Source organism: Aphelocoma coerulescens, chromosome 1 (assembly GCF_041296385.1).
Source record: "Aphelocoma coerulescens isolate FSJ_1873_10779 chromosome 1, UR_Acoe_1.0, whole genome shotgun sequence".
In the NCBI taxonomy this organism is placed as follows: Eukaryota; Metazoa; Chordata; class Aves; order Passeriformes; family Corvidae; genus Aphelocoma; species Aphelocoma coerulescens.
In genome coordinates this window covers 42336627-42352337 of record NC_091013.1, presented here as the reverse complement: position 1 = coordinate 42352337, position 15711 = coordinate 42336627, and the positions used below count along the sequence as shown (strand labels likewise).

The window sequence follows — 15711 nt, the reverse complement described above, 5'->3', positions numbered from 1 at the left end:
CTGTTTTAGTCCTGCTCATATCCCCACTTATAAGCTTAATTCAGTTGAGCATATTTTATCAGATATGTCACACAAGCCCTCATAAGAAGCCTGCGCTGGGATCACCAGGTACTTAACCCATCTGAGAAAGTGCTCCTTCATCCTTGCCTGAATTTATGTAATTAATCCAGCCATTCAATTTCAAAAGGAGAGAAGGTGATTTCTCTATATTATTGTCATAGCTGTAACAAGTAAGGCTTAACAAATAAAAAATAGATCAAAATAAATTATATTTAATTTATATGGAAAAATGTGGGAAAAAACTAAATATTCCCTCAAAACCTGTGGTATATGTTGTTTTAATGCAACTGATGTATTTAGGAAGTTATGTAGAGCTTGAGAGACTTATCTAAGTATGGATGAAAAGCATTATCTGAGACATCCTAGGGTATCTGAAGTACAGGACCAGCAGAGGGCTAAAGGAGACCAGTACCTTTCTGGAGCAGTAGAGAGGAGCTGGCTTGAATACACTACAGAAGCTCAAGCAATTCAAGATACTTATGCTCAGAAAATTCAATCACATCTTCACAGCACTGGACCTAAAAGTCAGGCTCTTTCTGAAGTCAATGGAGAGAGACACACATCTTTGGAGAGTGATTCACCCCATCTGTCACAGACACCTCTCAAAGACTGGGAAATAAAAGACTCAGTTTGATTATCCACATGTAGATAGACAAGACTGAAATGCCTTGGAGTATTTGAGTCATCTAACTGAGCTGGAAGATAGAACAGTAATTTGAGATGCATATGCTCCCCTGGACTGGCAGCTGAAGTCTGGATAATATTCACTATGAGGCATCCAAGTGGGAGAACAGAACTGAGCCCCAGCTGTTCTCTGCAAGTTGCACTATGTGAAATTCGGCTACATAAATATAGTCACCTAATGCTCTTTGAGATGCCTGTGGTCTTCAAGATGTCCAAAGGTGAAAGAGAAGTTACAGGAGACCTGGCTGGAAGTAAGATAGAATATCTCAGATCTGCTAAATTCACTTACTTTGCCTACATTTCGATAACTGTATTCCACCTTATACTGACTGAAACAGAAGCAAAAATGAGGACTTTTCTGATTCAGTATAGAAATCCGTAGTGCAGATACCTAGAAGCAGCTATCTTGATTTGAGTCCAGATGACTGTAGTTTTTACTGTTAACAGAGAGTAATAAAGGCCTTCATTCAGTTGTCTAAGCATGTGGCAACTGAATTGAGATCAAATATTTCTAAAGCACAATTCATCTCATCCTAAGGTATACATTTGAACAGCTCAGAGAAATCTTTCCATATCCCTCTACTACGAAGGGCCAAAAAGTGACCATCTTAGTTCAGGCATCTAGAAAGTACACCCGAAGATCAGTAAATTCAAAAACTGTCAGAAGTTAAATAATTTTAACCACTAAGCTCACCTCGCTTCTGTAGAGCATGATCTAAATTTTCTCATTTAAAATCAACTGCTTATAAAGACTCATTATCTTCTCTGTGGTTGCCTGTTTGGTATAACCTGTGGTTTATTTTGTTTTGTTTTGTTCTGTTTTTCTGTTCCCTGAATCTGTTTCCCTCTTGCTTCCCAGAGGACTATCTGGAGGACAATGCAACATGGTGTAAGCTTTGGTATTTTTATTCTTCACATCATTCCCATTTGTCTTTGTACAATGCTGGACAAAACACTTGTTTAAGTTTCATCTTCACCATCTTTACTTTGTGTGTGTGTCTTGTAGGCTAAAATACTAGCAGTTCTTTCTGTAATTTTGCATTCTGACTAATTTAATTTTGCCAAGTGCCCAGAGCTGCTGCTGCCTTCCAGTATTTTTCTCTCACCTCAAGGATGATGCCTCATCCCCAGAAAGGAGCTATGTACTCCTCCAGTGAAATAAAAACTGGTGTAAGCATCCCCATGGTCTCAACCCCCACAAGGACATGTCCAGCAATGCAGACACTGCAGTAGCATTCAGCTCTGAGTCCTCTGCCCAGAGCAATGGAAATGAGCTCCCAGGCCTTCCTGGGCTCTCTCCCTAAAACTGCCTCTGTCTTGCTGTCCAATCTCCTTATGCTTTACAGCTTCATAAGTTTTTGCGGCTGTTAGAGGTCCCTGGTTCCAGACAGAAAACCCTCCTCAGCAGAGTTCATTCAGCACAGCCCAAGGGGAAGGCAGGAACACTGCACAGATTTGCATTTAGCATGGACTTAATAGTCCAGCTTCTTAGCAGGACTAATTAGTCTACAGAGAGCAGCATGCTGATACAGCCCTGCTGCCTCCTGCGTTTGAGCTGCCCCAAGTACCTCTGTGTCCACCACATCACTGTACAGCAGTGCTGTCTTAATGCTGCTGGAATTTCTCCCGAGAACATACTGCAGCCTGACCTGGCTGGATGTGTATAAAATAATTCCACATTTTCCTTCAGGACGACATGGAAGTTTTCTTGATTTTTCACCAGGGAGCTGATGCACTATTAAATGTATAATACATAATGCACATGCATACTATGGAGACAGGCAACTGAGAAATTGGCCGTGGCATTCATGGGTGATTTGCATTCAAGTACAGCACAGTGGCTGCATAAATTAGTGGATGAGCATGCACCCAGTCTGAGAAAGAACACCTTTCATGCTCTTTACCCTGGGGAGGGGAATATACTTTCCTACAAAGTGTGACACCTGGGGAGGTGTCACACTTTGTGGGAAAACGTTATTTTAGATTCCCTTCTGATTTCCTTAAAGTAAAAGTAGATAAAGTCTCAATTTTCATGAGGAAAATGCCCTGAACTACCCTTTTTAGGAATAAATTGGGATGTACTTTTAAGTCTCTTTTTAATTTTTTTATTCCACTGTGCTGTTTTTTGTTACAGTGAAAAAATGCAATAGTAACCTAACAAATCTCTTGTGAACAACTTCTTCCCAGTGCTCCAAAACTACATGGAATAGAAAATGTGGCTTCAAAAAATATAATCTGCTTTGCATTTTAACTATAAAAGATTAAAAGTAGCAGGACAGTATTCAGACATGGATCTGAATTGCCCAATGAATCCTCCAAGGCGCTCCTGAAAGTGAAGTTTTCATATCAGTTTTGTTAGAATCCATTTAGTCTGGAATCTAGAACTGTTGAATATATGCCATGATAGCACAATGTTCCTGGGATAGGATGTTTATCCTCAACATTTTTTTCCTCAAGAGACCCTAAAATAAAATCCAGAAAGTTGAAATCTTAGAGGGTTTAAAGTTCTGAGATTAATTTTCAAAATATCTTCTTCATACTGAAGCCATAGGATAAGATACAAACAATGAGCCTGTAAAATACATCATAAATCTGGAGTTTTGGGTCACGCTCTTAAAGGCTGAAGATGACATGCCTGCACAAGTGTTTTAGAAGCCCACTGGCTTCCCACAGGCTACTCCCCCACAACCCTTATATGCTGTGCTGTTGGATTTGATGACCCTGGGTGATGTTAATCAGCAGATGATTCCTGTAAAGCATAAAATGTACAGCTCCTCCAGTTTTACGTTTTGCATGTTTAGATAGAGTCCTGTTTCTTATTAGCTGTTTGGACACAATATGCATAATGAATAAATATATTTTACAGCATTAGTTGGGGGTCATTTGGTGTTAGATTAAGGGTTTGACTGGTTCTCCAAAAAGGTTTGCTTAGTATCAAGTTTTGTGTAGTCTCAGTTTCTGTCTCACAAGAATATCTAAGTTTAAGTCTGCACAATCATATTTTCCCTCATGGTTAATACCAGTTCCAGGTGGCAAAGGTGGATGAATGATGGTGGCTGTCAGAACCCTCCTGGGAGACCTGACAGAGTCCTGTTTTTAAAAATGGTGATATTATTCCATCCCCCAGTTGAATGGTTGTACATGCTGCTGTATCTGATGCATTGCATTCCTAACGTGCGTGAGGTGGTTACTAAGACAGAGCTTTGTTACAGTGGTTTCCTCTGACTTCATGTGGAATGGGTCTGCCTGCTGTTCAGACCCTGACCAGCATGGGCAAGGAAAGGTCATCTCCCAACAGTAACAAGAACCACAGACCTCTACCTTAATTAGTTGTCAAAGAAAACACACAAATCTTGATTGCCATGCAGTTTCTGCCTTGCCTGAAGGGTAATGTCTCATGGAACATGAGGCTTGCTTGATCAACTTTTAAAATGAACTTCTTAGTAGTAGTTGGACTTCCTTTACCTGGTGGGTGTGGAGACCTACTGAGAGTCATCATCTCATTTCCAGGAAAGTCTTAGGGGTGTGAATGGTATTATGGATCACTGTTAGAGAGGTGGGGAATACAAAACCTGTAGATAGAATCCAGTCCTGATCACCAGACTTTCTGCAAACAGTAAGATGAAGAAATGGCACAGTCATGGGTCTTCATCTGGTGTACATTGAAAAATTATGTGATTGCTGAACTTGGCTCTGGGGTAAAGAAAAGCAAGATATCTAGCTAAAGTTTGCACATCTGTGCCCTATCAAACCAGATAAACATGAAGTGGCATTTATTTGTCCTAGCTTTTCATGTTTCTAGTGTTGTGATCAAAGTCTGAGCTATCAGTTCCTTCCTTTACTAGTTGATGGAGATAGCAGCTCCAGACCTTGCTTAAGACACTCATTTAGGGAAGACAAGAATCTGAATCACCCCCTTCTCCCCACAGAGGATGAATAGAATCTGGATGATTAACTCAGAGATCCAATTTGTAGATGACTAAATGTAACCATAATTCTTGGCCTTGGAGCTAGGCTCTATGAATCATACGTGCTCAAAGGAGATTTTGGTCTATAAAAGATATTGATACATAGTACTTGTCATACTTCTAATCATACTCATTGTCATAGTATCATCAGGTACCTAGAAGGATAGCTAGACTCAAACAAAAATTGTTAATTTGAAGGCTGCACAACTTCTATTCAATGGCAATTTCACCTTGTAAATCTAGATTGAAATCTACTTCCTTCCATTTGATGTTTTAGCTTCTGCTTAATAAAGACTAGGGTTTTTTTCCTATATACAGGAAGTTTATATTACCAGCCTCTGGAAGATTAATCTAGGCAGGAAATACCTTCACACTACACTTTCAGCTGGAAGATAGATCACATTTCATTGCACGTGTCTGTGCATGAATCTGTGCAGAAGGAAAAGTCAATTCTTAATGTTCTTTTTCATGATAAAGACAGACAGTGACTATATATACATCTTCTGAATTTAGTGTTTTGATATCATATTAGAAAAAAATATGGTTTAAAAATTAGTGGCAGGGCTTGTGTCCCCATTTGCAGTGCAGAAACCATGCTCATTTAGATGCTTCCAAGTAATATGACAGTAACAGCGACGACTGCCTGCCTGCCTGCTTGGGAGGTGTTACACTGTGATGAATTCTTGCATTGTTAGGATTGGTGCAGCCAACAAGTTCTAAGTTCCCATAAAAAATGGATTTGTGATATATCATCTGTTCATCTACCACTACAGAATTAGAGGGTCCTTTTTTGTGGAAGTGACTACAGAATATAAAATGTCTTTCCACAATGAAGTTAGTTGTGCACAAGTGCAGATGCCAAGAGAGAAATTAAGACTTTGGTAATTTCTAAATTAGTTGCAAATAGTGAATCTCACTCTCCAAAGAAAAACATGTTTTATGCTTTACTGGCAATTAGTTTTCTCCAGCCTTTGCAGATTGTTTTATTAGACTGCAAACACATGGATATATTGTGAACTCGTAACAGGAGAGTGCAGTGCTGGACTCCACTTAGAAAAAATAGTAGGTTACAGCAGACTGAAACTCATTTCCCAAACTAAACATCTCATATGTTTTTCTTTGATTGTAATAGACAGAAAATGGCACTTTATGGACTTTAATGTGTATTACTAGTGGCTAAAGAAGAGGTAAAATACAAGCAATAAAAAGGTTTATCTGCCTTACAAATGGTGACCCTTTTGTGAACCTTTTTTAGTCAAAACTGAGTATTTTATGTTAGGAAAGATTTCCTGAATTTTTTTCCTGCTCTTATGTCCAGTCCTTCAATCATATCAATGTATCAATCTAGGTTGTTTGGATAGCAATACAGGATGCTTCTATAATGCAGAGCAGCATGTAAACAGTAAATCTTGAGTGGCAAGTTACAGATGTTCTTTGATGGGAAAGCCAAGATGATTAATAATACCGGGGAAGGGAAAAGGCATGGATTCATCACATCAAATTGTATCCATCATTAACAGAGGAAAAGCCTAAGGTTGTTTATCTGTGAGCAAACCCAACAGCATTTTCTGGATCCTAGGTGTGGGTGTAGATCCTAGCAACCTCACGGGTTCACGTTAGGGCAAAATGAGTAGCTCACATATTACCAGCTCAGATGCTTAGTCAACATGGAAAATAGGAGAACAGCTGCAAGACACTTCAACAGATCCCATTCTGGACACTGGTGAGTACTGAGGTGCATGGTAATAGAGAACTCTGCCTACAGGATCAGTATTGAGTAGTATGGACTCCTTGCTCAGCTTGTTAAGAAAACAGGCATTTTCAGAGGGTAATTCCCAGTCTAATGTAGATATCTGCCAGAGATTGCATTAATAGCTCTGTGGAAGTGCCAATGTTTCTTTGTCCACTATGAAGAACTTTAGGCTTGACAAGGTACTTTGGTTACAGAGGACTAGAGTTGAGTTAATCTAACTCTTCCTGAGCAGTCAATACCTGACTTCTCCACAAACAAACCTAGCAAAGTGAAAGGGACTGAGAATTAGAATTAAGGACTCAGATGTACTCAACTGGGAGCTGAGTAGAAGCTCACAATTCCACCATGTTCCAGTGGCTTTGTGGTCTGGTGGCAGCAATCATAAATTACCATCGTGTACATGTCTTTGTTGGTTTTCTTGGGTCTTGCTGCTTCTGCACTGAATGTATGTCATGTAAATGTTATTTCTGGCACAAAAGAAATGGAATTCACTGTGTCTGGTTCAATGTCTAATACAGGTGCTCTGTGGAACTGGGTTTGTTAATCTTTCATGGTAGCAGTGGAGAGCTAGTCAAGGGAGTCAGTAACAGAGAGAAATCATTTGCTGAAACACAGGTGTCATGATAAGGAACATTCCCTGAACTATCTAGGCATCTGCAAAAAGCTAAGTGATGTGATAAAGGCCATACAGAAGTTCTTTCACCTTCTGGATGCTCTAGAGGACTCCAACATGGCATTAAATTCATTTGTACCCATATTGAATGAGGGATCTGGGACCTACTCATAAGATCTTAAATTAGACCAAAATGAGACAGCTGGCAGCTTGACTAACTCTCTAGATGCCACTGACTAAGAGGTCACAGGCTTTCCAGAGAAACCTCGCTTGAGGTTCTCAGGTATGGTGCAGGACCTATTTGACACCTGTTCTGGTGTGTGGAAGAGAGGGAAGGTTTCCAAAGGCACTGGATATCTGTCTGCAGACAACTGAACTTCACTCCAGGTCTCCACTGTCTATGGTGGGTTCTTAGACACCCAGCTGACATGTCAACACCCACACTGAGAGCTTTTAAACTCAGGCAAGACTAATGCACTGCCAGATCCTGATGGACAGCTGACATTACTATTCACTGGTATGGGAACAAACCACGCTGATGATACACAGCCAGCTCTTAACAGTCCCTAGGATAATTGCCTTTGCTTTAAAGTGCTGAGAATTTTCTTTTTCTGTTATGTATTTGGACAGCATAAATACCATATCGGAACCCAAATAAAAACAGACCAGAATGAAAGTTGTTTTTCTCCTGAAACACTGGAGGCCATAAAAATATCCAGTACATAATAATAAATGTGTTACCTAAGTAACTGCTAGAGCAAGTAAAGAAAAAAGCTAATTGTTTAAAGTGCGCTGTGTTTTTAATATAACATACCTACAGTGCTCCTATGTTAAAGTGGGATAGATATGGAGAAATAACAGGAATTTGAGTAATGTATTTCTTCTGTGGAAAAAAGCATCAGTCATTTAGGGGAAAAAAATCACTGCATAATAAATGAATCTGTGAGAAACTTCCTCTTCTGTGACCTTGCAATGAATATTAATGGACTTAAAATATCAGGGAACATTTATAGTATTAGAAATAATTTGTAAATAAAAATCATTTCAACTCTTATTCCCTCATTCAGAGGAAATCCAGTTGATCAAATGGAGATATCTAACCCTAGAGCCAGGCAGATAATGTATCCTTTGGTGTCAGTTAAGAGAAATAGGCACTTTCAGGGCACAGTTGATCTGAGCTACTTTAGAAATCTTTGTTGGATTAAGTAGCACTTGCACCCTTCAGTTCCTGCTTCTCACCATTGTCTGCAGAAGAAGATTTTGAAGCTCAGACAGGAACACTGACATCATGTGAGATGAATTTCATTCACAGATTCTTCTTTATGGAGTCCATGGTCTGGATAGACTATGAAATTACTATTATACACCTTGATGGTATTTCTACTTGGTTTGGTTTGGCAACAAGGGTCACACTGTGTTCAGCATTGAACACATATTAAAACTATGTTCCTGTCTTGAGCACCTTAATGAGCTCTATCTTCCAGACCTTTTCTTCTGAAGTAGAAGATGCAGGATTCCCAGTCATTCTCATTGTCTTTATATGTTTTTCTAACCATTCATTTGCACTATGGGAATAGAGCAATCCAGAAAAACAAATCAGCTGTTCCTGTAAAGCGTGATATTCATAATACTCGAGTTAACAAAATCTGAATTATAACCTGTTTGCCTCACAAGAGAAAGAGGAGAAAGCTGACATAGTCTTTCCCTTGTCACTTATGCTCAGGCAATTCAGATTACACCTCCATGTGCAGAGCGGTGGAGATGGAATACTGTCCAGGATGCAAGACTCCCAGAGACCAGGAATATCCTCCTCTTTGTCAGATACAGAGCACTTTTGCCTGTAGTGATGGGACTGGAGAACCATGACTGTTTTTATCTGCAACCCACATTTCCCAGATTATAATGCTTACATAGTTGGGAAAGAAAAGAGGACAGCTTCTGTCTCAATCCCATCCAGATTCTTATTCAGTCCAACTTAAATTCTCCTAGATAAAGGCCTTCATTGTTAGATGGAAAATGGATAACTCAGCTCTTTTCTGCCTGCAGAGAGAGGCCTAGATTCATCATAATTTTGTCAAGTCACTCCTTGCTTGATAAAAATCAATGTGGCAAAACTGGGTCCCTTAAAACTCTCTTTTATCATGAAATCAGCCGGATATAGACATATAGGGGAAAGATGGATTGGAGAAAAAGTACTGCCTGTAAAATGTGCGGCTCACTTGGGAATGTGACTAGCTGAAAATTGACTTGGTAATGGTCTGGGACAAAACCCCTGGAATTCTCAAGCTAGTTGTGGAAGTACTTTTCAGAAATCCTATTTTCCACAGGTTGTAATGTTGATTTATTTCTGTGCTAAAATGTGAAATAATATGGCTGGCAAACATGCTTTCAGAAATCTAGAAAATAGTTAGTGATATATAGGGACATATTCTTCAACGTCATTTGTTCCTTAATGTGTCCCCATGGCAAAGGCACCATAATCACTTCAAGGCCACTCAGTCCCATGCTATAACACTCTCTCTGCTCTCAGCCTTTCACTTCATCAGAGAAAAAACAAGAGATTATAGAGGGGCGTCATTGTAAAAAGAAAGATCTGGGCAAGATCTTATAACCATCCAAAAATTTAACTCTGACCTCCTCAACCAGGGTGGCCAAGGCCAGGCTCTCACTGCAGGATATGAGCCATCCTCTGAAGATTCTCAGTGGATCCTACGTACACAAGGAAGTTGCTGAATTTTGCATCCAAAAAAGAGCCCCCACACACTCTGGAAGCTCTCCAACAACTGCAAGTGAAGTTATCAGGCTTTCAGGAAGGCCTCAGATGCTGCACGGTGATCACCACAGCTGAGTTTAGACACACACCTAAATAGTTTTTTCCCCATTTGAAGCACTAGAGTGTCTGATGCTTAGAACCTCCAAGTTTGTTTTGCACTTATCCATGTAGCCATTCCCTAAACGAGCTGGGAATATTTTGTCCTTTTCTACTATTAGTAGTGACAAATAACAGGACTAACATTAAGGTTCTCTTTAGGATTTATTGCACTTCTGAATGCAATATTATCTGATTTTGAGACCTTACTCCTCTTGCTGTTGGCTTGCTGAAGTGTTTTCTAACAAAGTAATAGTCACATTGTAATCCAGACTAACAACTAATTTCCAGCAAGGACTCCAAGGCTCAGGCTTCATTTGTACAATTCACCATTTAATTTTAATGGATTGAATTGCATAGTTTGGGGAAAAGAGCAATGATAAAAACATACCTGTGAATGCTTCAGTCTTGCTGCACTGGTGGAAGTTGCCATAGTAACTTATCAGGATAAGTTAATCAAGCTTTTCCTGTTATCAGAAACCAGATGGAGCAAAGACTCCAAACTATGGATCTTTAGGCACCTATTAAAAGTCAGATTGATGTTTAGCTAGAGCTAAATAGGGCAAGGGCTGGTCAGGTAGAAATTGTAGTCATAATATGTTGGTATAAAGGAATTACAGAGAAAAATGGGGTGATGAGGCACAGAAAGAAGTGTTTTAAATTTTTATTCATAATATTTAAATATTATTCTGGTTCAGAAAGTATGTTTATTTAAATAAGGTTCTAATATTCCATATGGTTTGCTCCATCCCTTATATGACTACTATCATATTTACTTAGTCACAGCTATTTTTCTTCTCTACTCAGTCGTCCAGGGGTGAGCCCAGCAAAACAAAATCAAATTGTCCTACTTGTCTTTCATATGCCATCATTTATATCCTGAAGGAACCTACACTTTCTTTCTTTTAGCTGTCTGTGCCTGGGGGGTTATTTGTGAAGAAGAAAAGCAATATGATTTTCATGGGCCAATGTGGGGATCAAAATTGTTTCTTGGACTATGACAACAGAGAAAGGTGCTGCATTTTCCATCAAGGGTGCACTGGAGAGAGGAGGAGGACACTAGGGAGAAGCCTGTTTCCCCATGTGTGAACATGCAGGCAGAGAGGTTCAAGATGGCCAGGAATTTCAGTTCTGGGAATTGGCTGTATGCTTAGGTACAGGTTCAGGGAACATTAAAACTCTTGAGACCTTTGCTGGAAACACAAAGTGTGTTTATCTCTCCTATTCCCAGCAGCCAAAGAGGGCAAGCAGTAATTTTTTTACTTTTTTCCTGTACACAGAATTTTTAATTTGCCCGTAGGCTTCAGGTGCGAAAGGCCATGACAGTATGGGCACCGCTAGAGGGTGCTTAGTGCCCTGCACCTGCTGGTCTGTATCATAAGGGACGCCAGCTTAAGCACTGCAGCCTGGTAAAGGTATCCCGGGGTTTTAAGTGTGGAGTGCACCATGCTGGCTGCTGCCAGGGCAGTAAGCTGTTACCCTGCACTGCAAATTCAGGGGAGGGAGGCCAAAATCATGAGCCTTGTATAGGCTTGTCAATACAGAAGAAAAGCCAAGAGGTGCTTTTCACCGACACAGTCACCATCTTACAGCCTTGGGGTGCACAGTACAAGGCAGCCTGAGATAACTTCGCTCTTCAACAAAAGAGGTACTAGTCCTGAAAGGATCCACAGGCATCAGATGAATTTCAATTTCAACGAGCTAATCAGAAAACCCAAGGTTAGCCTGGCTTGGGAAGGTACTAAGCATCCATCTAGTTTCCATGAAGAGCACTCATCTGCACATTTTTCTTTTGATAGTTTGCCAGGTTTTCCTAACTATGAAAATAAATGAGATAAAATTGCTAAAACCACCTTGAAAAGAAGTGTAAACATCACAGAGATTTGGCTTGCATAGTACATTTCTTAAAGGGCTGGAAGCCATCTGTGAGACGATGTGAGGCAAGTTATATCTTCTGAAAATAATTGAACCCAAGAAGCATAAGAGCATAAAAGAAGGATGGGTGGTCCAGTTCATATAAAATGAAAAGTGATTTTACCTTTTCTCCCACATCTCATTGAATTAAACCATTTTGTGCATTGAAAAAATCATACTGTTTTTTTCTTATTTATTTTTGTGGATACAATTCTTTTTAGGATGCCTGACAAGAAGGGTCTATTAGCTAAGAGTTGTACAAACATACAGCTTTGGCACCAAGAACTTGAGTCAGAAATCAATTCAAATCCCAACCACCCCAACCCTTGGCTATCAAACCACACTTCCTTTGAAAAACAGGCAGGGGATATGAGTAAGGCAGATAATTCTTTTCTGTTTCCTGTTTATCTGGGTTTGGTCAGGACTAGAAAGAAACAAATATAAACGAAGTAAAGCAAGCTTCTGACTTAGTCTGCTATCTTAGGTTGAAGTAGAATTGCACCTGTATTTTACAGACTTCAAAGTTTCAGAAACATGAAGTACTCTGGTTTTGGGGTGGTTCTTTAAAGTGCAACTTTAAAAATTAATCATCACTGGGAATCTCCTTGCTTTGGTGCATAGCACTGCAGAAGCTGGAACACATCTGTAGGTCTGCATAGTCCAAGCAAGAGTCCCAGAGAATATCACTCCCATTTAGAGACTAGTTTCAGGATTGCTCTGAGAGCAGTCCACTGATTGCTGTGTTACTTTGCACCTTTCTGGTTCTTCTATATTTCTGCTGTTTGAATAAAATCTTTCAGATTGTCTGCTTGCATACTGTAAGCCAATTCTTAAAGAAGTTGTGGTCAGAACGGTAAAGTTCTCCTGGATTTTAATGATTTAACCTGTAGGCTCCTTCGTGGGGTTTTTTGGTGGGTTGAGGTTTTTTTTGGTAACTCTTTTGACATAGATTTCCTTTCCTCTTGAACCTACAGTGGAGTTCTAACCTTTGCCTTTTCCATCACAAGATGAAATCATGTATACAGTAGCTGAGTTATAAATTCAGCTTCACAAGCAGTTGTACTGTAGAATAAAATAAGACAGGCAAAGCATCTGTAAGAAACAAAACTTGTTTAGATGTAAGTGGCTTTGATCAGCAAATGTGGCAGGAGCATGAGGAAAATAAATAGGTTTGTCTTAAAATAGGACATAGTTTAAAGTCATTCCCAGTGTGAAAGTATTCTCTTTGCACAGTTGAAACATAAATAATGTAAGATCGATGTTAGATGTTGGCTGGGCTATTCTGAAAATGAGACTGTAGAAACTGTGCAAACCAACCAGCACCAATGAGTTTGCTTTGCTGTATGCATCAAGACAGAGAAATTGAAAGAATATGTAAAACTAGTCATGAGTTGATGGAGAAATTAAGCTACAAAATGACAGGAAGACAGGAGATGTAATGACCAGCATGGGCTGGTTCAACTGGTTGTTTGAATTAAAGTAATTACATATGCAGCCTCAGGAAATAAAAGCTCCCATTCCATTCAACACAGTTTATAAAGTTTTGCTCCAGTAATGAAAAATGGAAATGAGCGTCTCTAATGAAATATAGCAATTATCTCTCTGGTGGGGCAAGACAACTCTGAATCCAGTCATATTCCCTCAAGAAAAGAAGCACTGTGTGCTGTTATTCACCACACACCTCAAGAAATTCAATGACATTTCTTGTTATTGTTTTTCTGAAGCACAAGGCTTCTCAGCTGCCAGCCCATGGTGCTTCTGGATTTCACACTGTGAGTAGTGAGTTTTTCGCACGTCACTTCATGGAGTATGTTTGCACAGGTAAAACATAGATTTAGAAGAAACATAAAGATTTTAGTTGTAGGCTAGCTGTGTTGAGATTAGTTGAAATAGGAAAGAACCTGGGCCCAGTGAGAGTTAATTAAAATAGTTAGGAGAGCTGGACCTGAAATGGGTTTTAAGATGTTAGTAACTGATTGCCAAATAACTGATGATCTGTCATTTGCATGTTTGCTTAGCTGTGCTTAGAATGAGGAGTAGAAACATTGATAAGTTGGTGTAGAGACCAAAGACAATCACCAATTTCCTCCCTTGGTGGGAACCCCTCCAAAAGTCACGCAAGAGGAAACTTAGAGGTCACTAAAGTAATTAGGATTGTTAAAGTTCAGAAAGGCAAAAAGATCAAAATGAGGAAGATGACTTGCTTCATCTTCCTTAGGACCACTGACCCAATTCAAGACCACCAACTCAATTCAGAACACACACTACGCATGCTTAATGACACGTAAGCTCATTTCCATACGAAGCGGGGAATGGGAGGTGTTAATGTTATGAATATGCATTTTGTATTTTGGATATTCATAATATTTGGAAATAAAAAGCTTTGTGTTTGCTTGGATCGGGGCCCTGCATCTTAGGGAGCTATCCCATGCAGAGCCTGGTGCCAAATAAAACATGCACTTTCTAACTCTAAACTGTTAGAGAGGTTTTGTCCGTCTCAGTTGGATATTGATATTAGGTCGATATTCATATTTTGGTAAATCACAGGGAGCTCTCTGTGTATGAGCAGCAGGCTGACACACAATTAGGTTGATTTCTTACACTTTTACATGGCAGTAACTTTTGCATTAATTGTTAATCTGGTTAAAATAAAATCCAAGGTGTTTCTCACTTACAGACCCTATCTGATTTGTGCAAAAGGAAAATGGTGCAAATAATATTTTAAACAAAAATATTTCTTTTCTGTGCCATCTGTCATGGAAGAAAAGCAATGCTGGTATTTCCGTGTTTGTAGAACTTTATCTAGATTTCCTGATTGGCATAAGTGATATGTCAAGGTAAAAGGGCTAAGATTACTAAAACTACTAAGATTAAATCCGACAGTACTTCATTTTACCACACGTGTACGTTTTCTCACACACAAAACATTTACATTCAAACTGGCCCAAATACATTTTTGTTCAAAACCATTGTCTAAAAATTGGGGAATTTGCCCAAGAAATTACACTTCAGTCGAGCAAAAAGTGAACTAGTATGGGCAAATAGCATTTATTGCAAGTCAAAAAGTCTGTTATCTCTTGGACACTTTTTCCAAAGAAAGAGCATATTTAATGTGTCTTTTCCTATAGAATTAAGTTGGTGTCTACCTATATCAATAAAAACTGAATTTTTTTTTGTGAGATCACTGTTGGGGGATTTATACAAGCTGTTCATTGGCAATGCATCACAGCTAGGCTGGAGCATTATTTTTAGGAAAGATTTTAGGTTAAATCCAAGGCATTAGGAGTATCTGGGATGTCTTTATCTGAATGTTTTCATGTGATAAAAGCATAGATATATTTGTATCATGTAAGAACAACATATGTTCATGTAGTTGAGTTTTTCAGACTTGCAGACTGATAAGTTCGCAGTCTAAACAGAGAAGTTTTGAGCACCCAGGACAGAAATTTTTTAACATCCCATGGCTGTACCTCTATTAAACTGAGAACAACCTCTGCAATTAACTGTTTAAAATGGACAGAGCCTGTTTTCTCTCTTTCTTTTGACAGTGACAGATTCTTTGCATCATGAAGAGCCCTAGCTATAAATCTCACTTAAGGCCAAAGCTGTGCATCACCTCATCGTCAGTGTTCAGCCACAACATGCCAAATTCACAGGCTCCCAGCTCAAGTCTCAGAATTCATAGTCATTCATAAAAACTGCGTCAGCAGCTTTTGCCTCGACACACCAGGATGACTCTAGTTTCTGGAGGCAAGCAGGCATCATCCTTCAGGGTCAGTGCTCCCAAATGGTCGCTGGGGCAGCCTGTGGCCACCAGCTAGTCAAGAGGCTTATAACTGCCAGGGAGCAA

At 39.5% G+C, this 15711-nt stretch overlaps 1 protein-coding gene across 1 annotated transcript in view; it reads left to right on the top strand.

The window, feature by feature from the left end:
- GPC6 (glypican 6) overlaps positions 1-15711 on the top strand; it is a 754465-nt gene that overhangs the window by 696900 nt on the left and 41854 nt on the right. The window contains exon 7 of the mRNA XM_069008450.1: positions 1604-1633. Coding sequence (XP_068864551.1) covers positions 1604-1633 — 30 coding nt within the window. The remainder of the gene's footprint in view (positions 1-1603; positions 1634-15711) is intronic.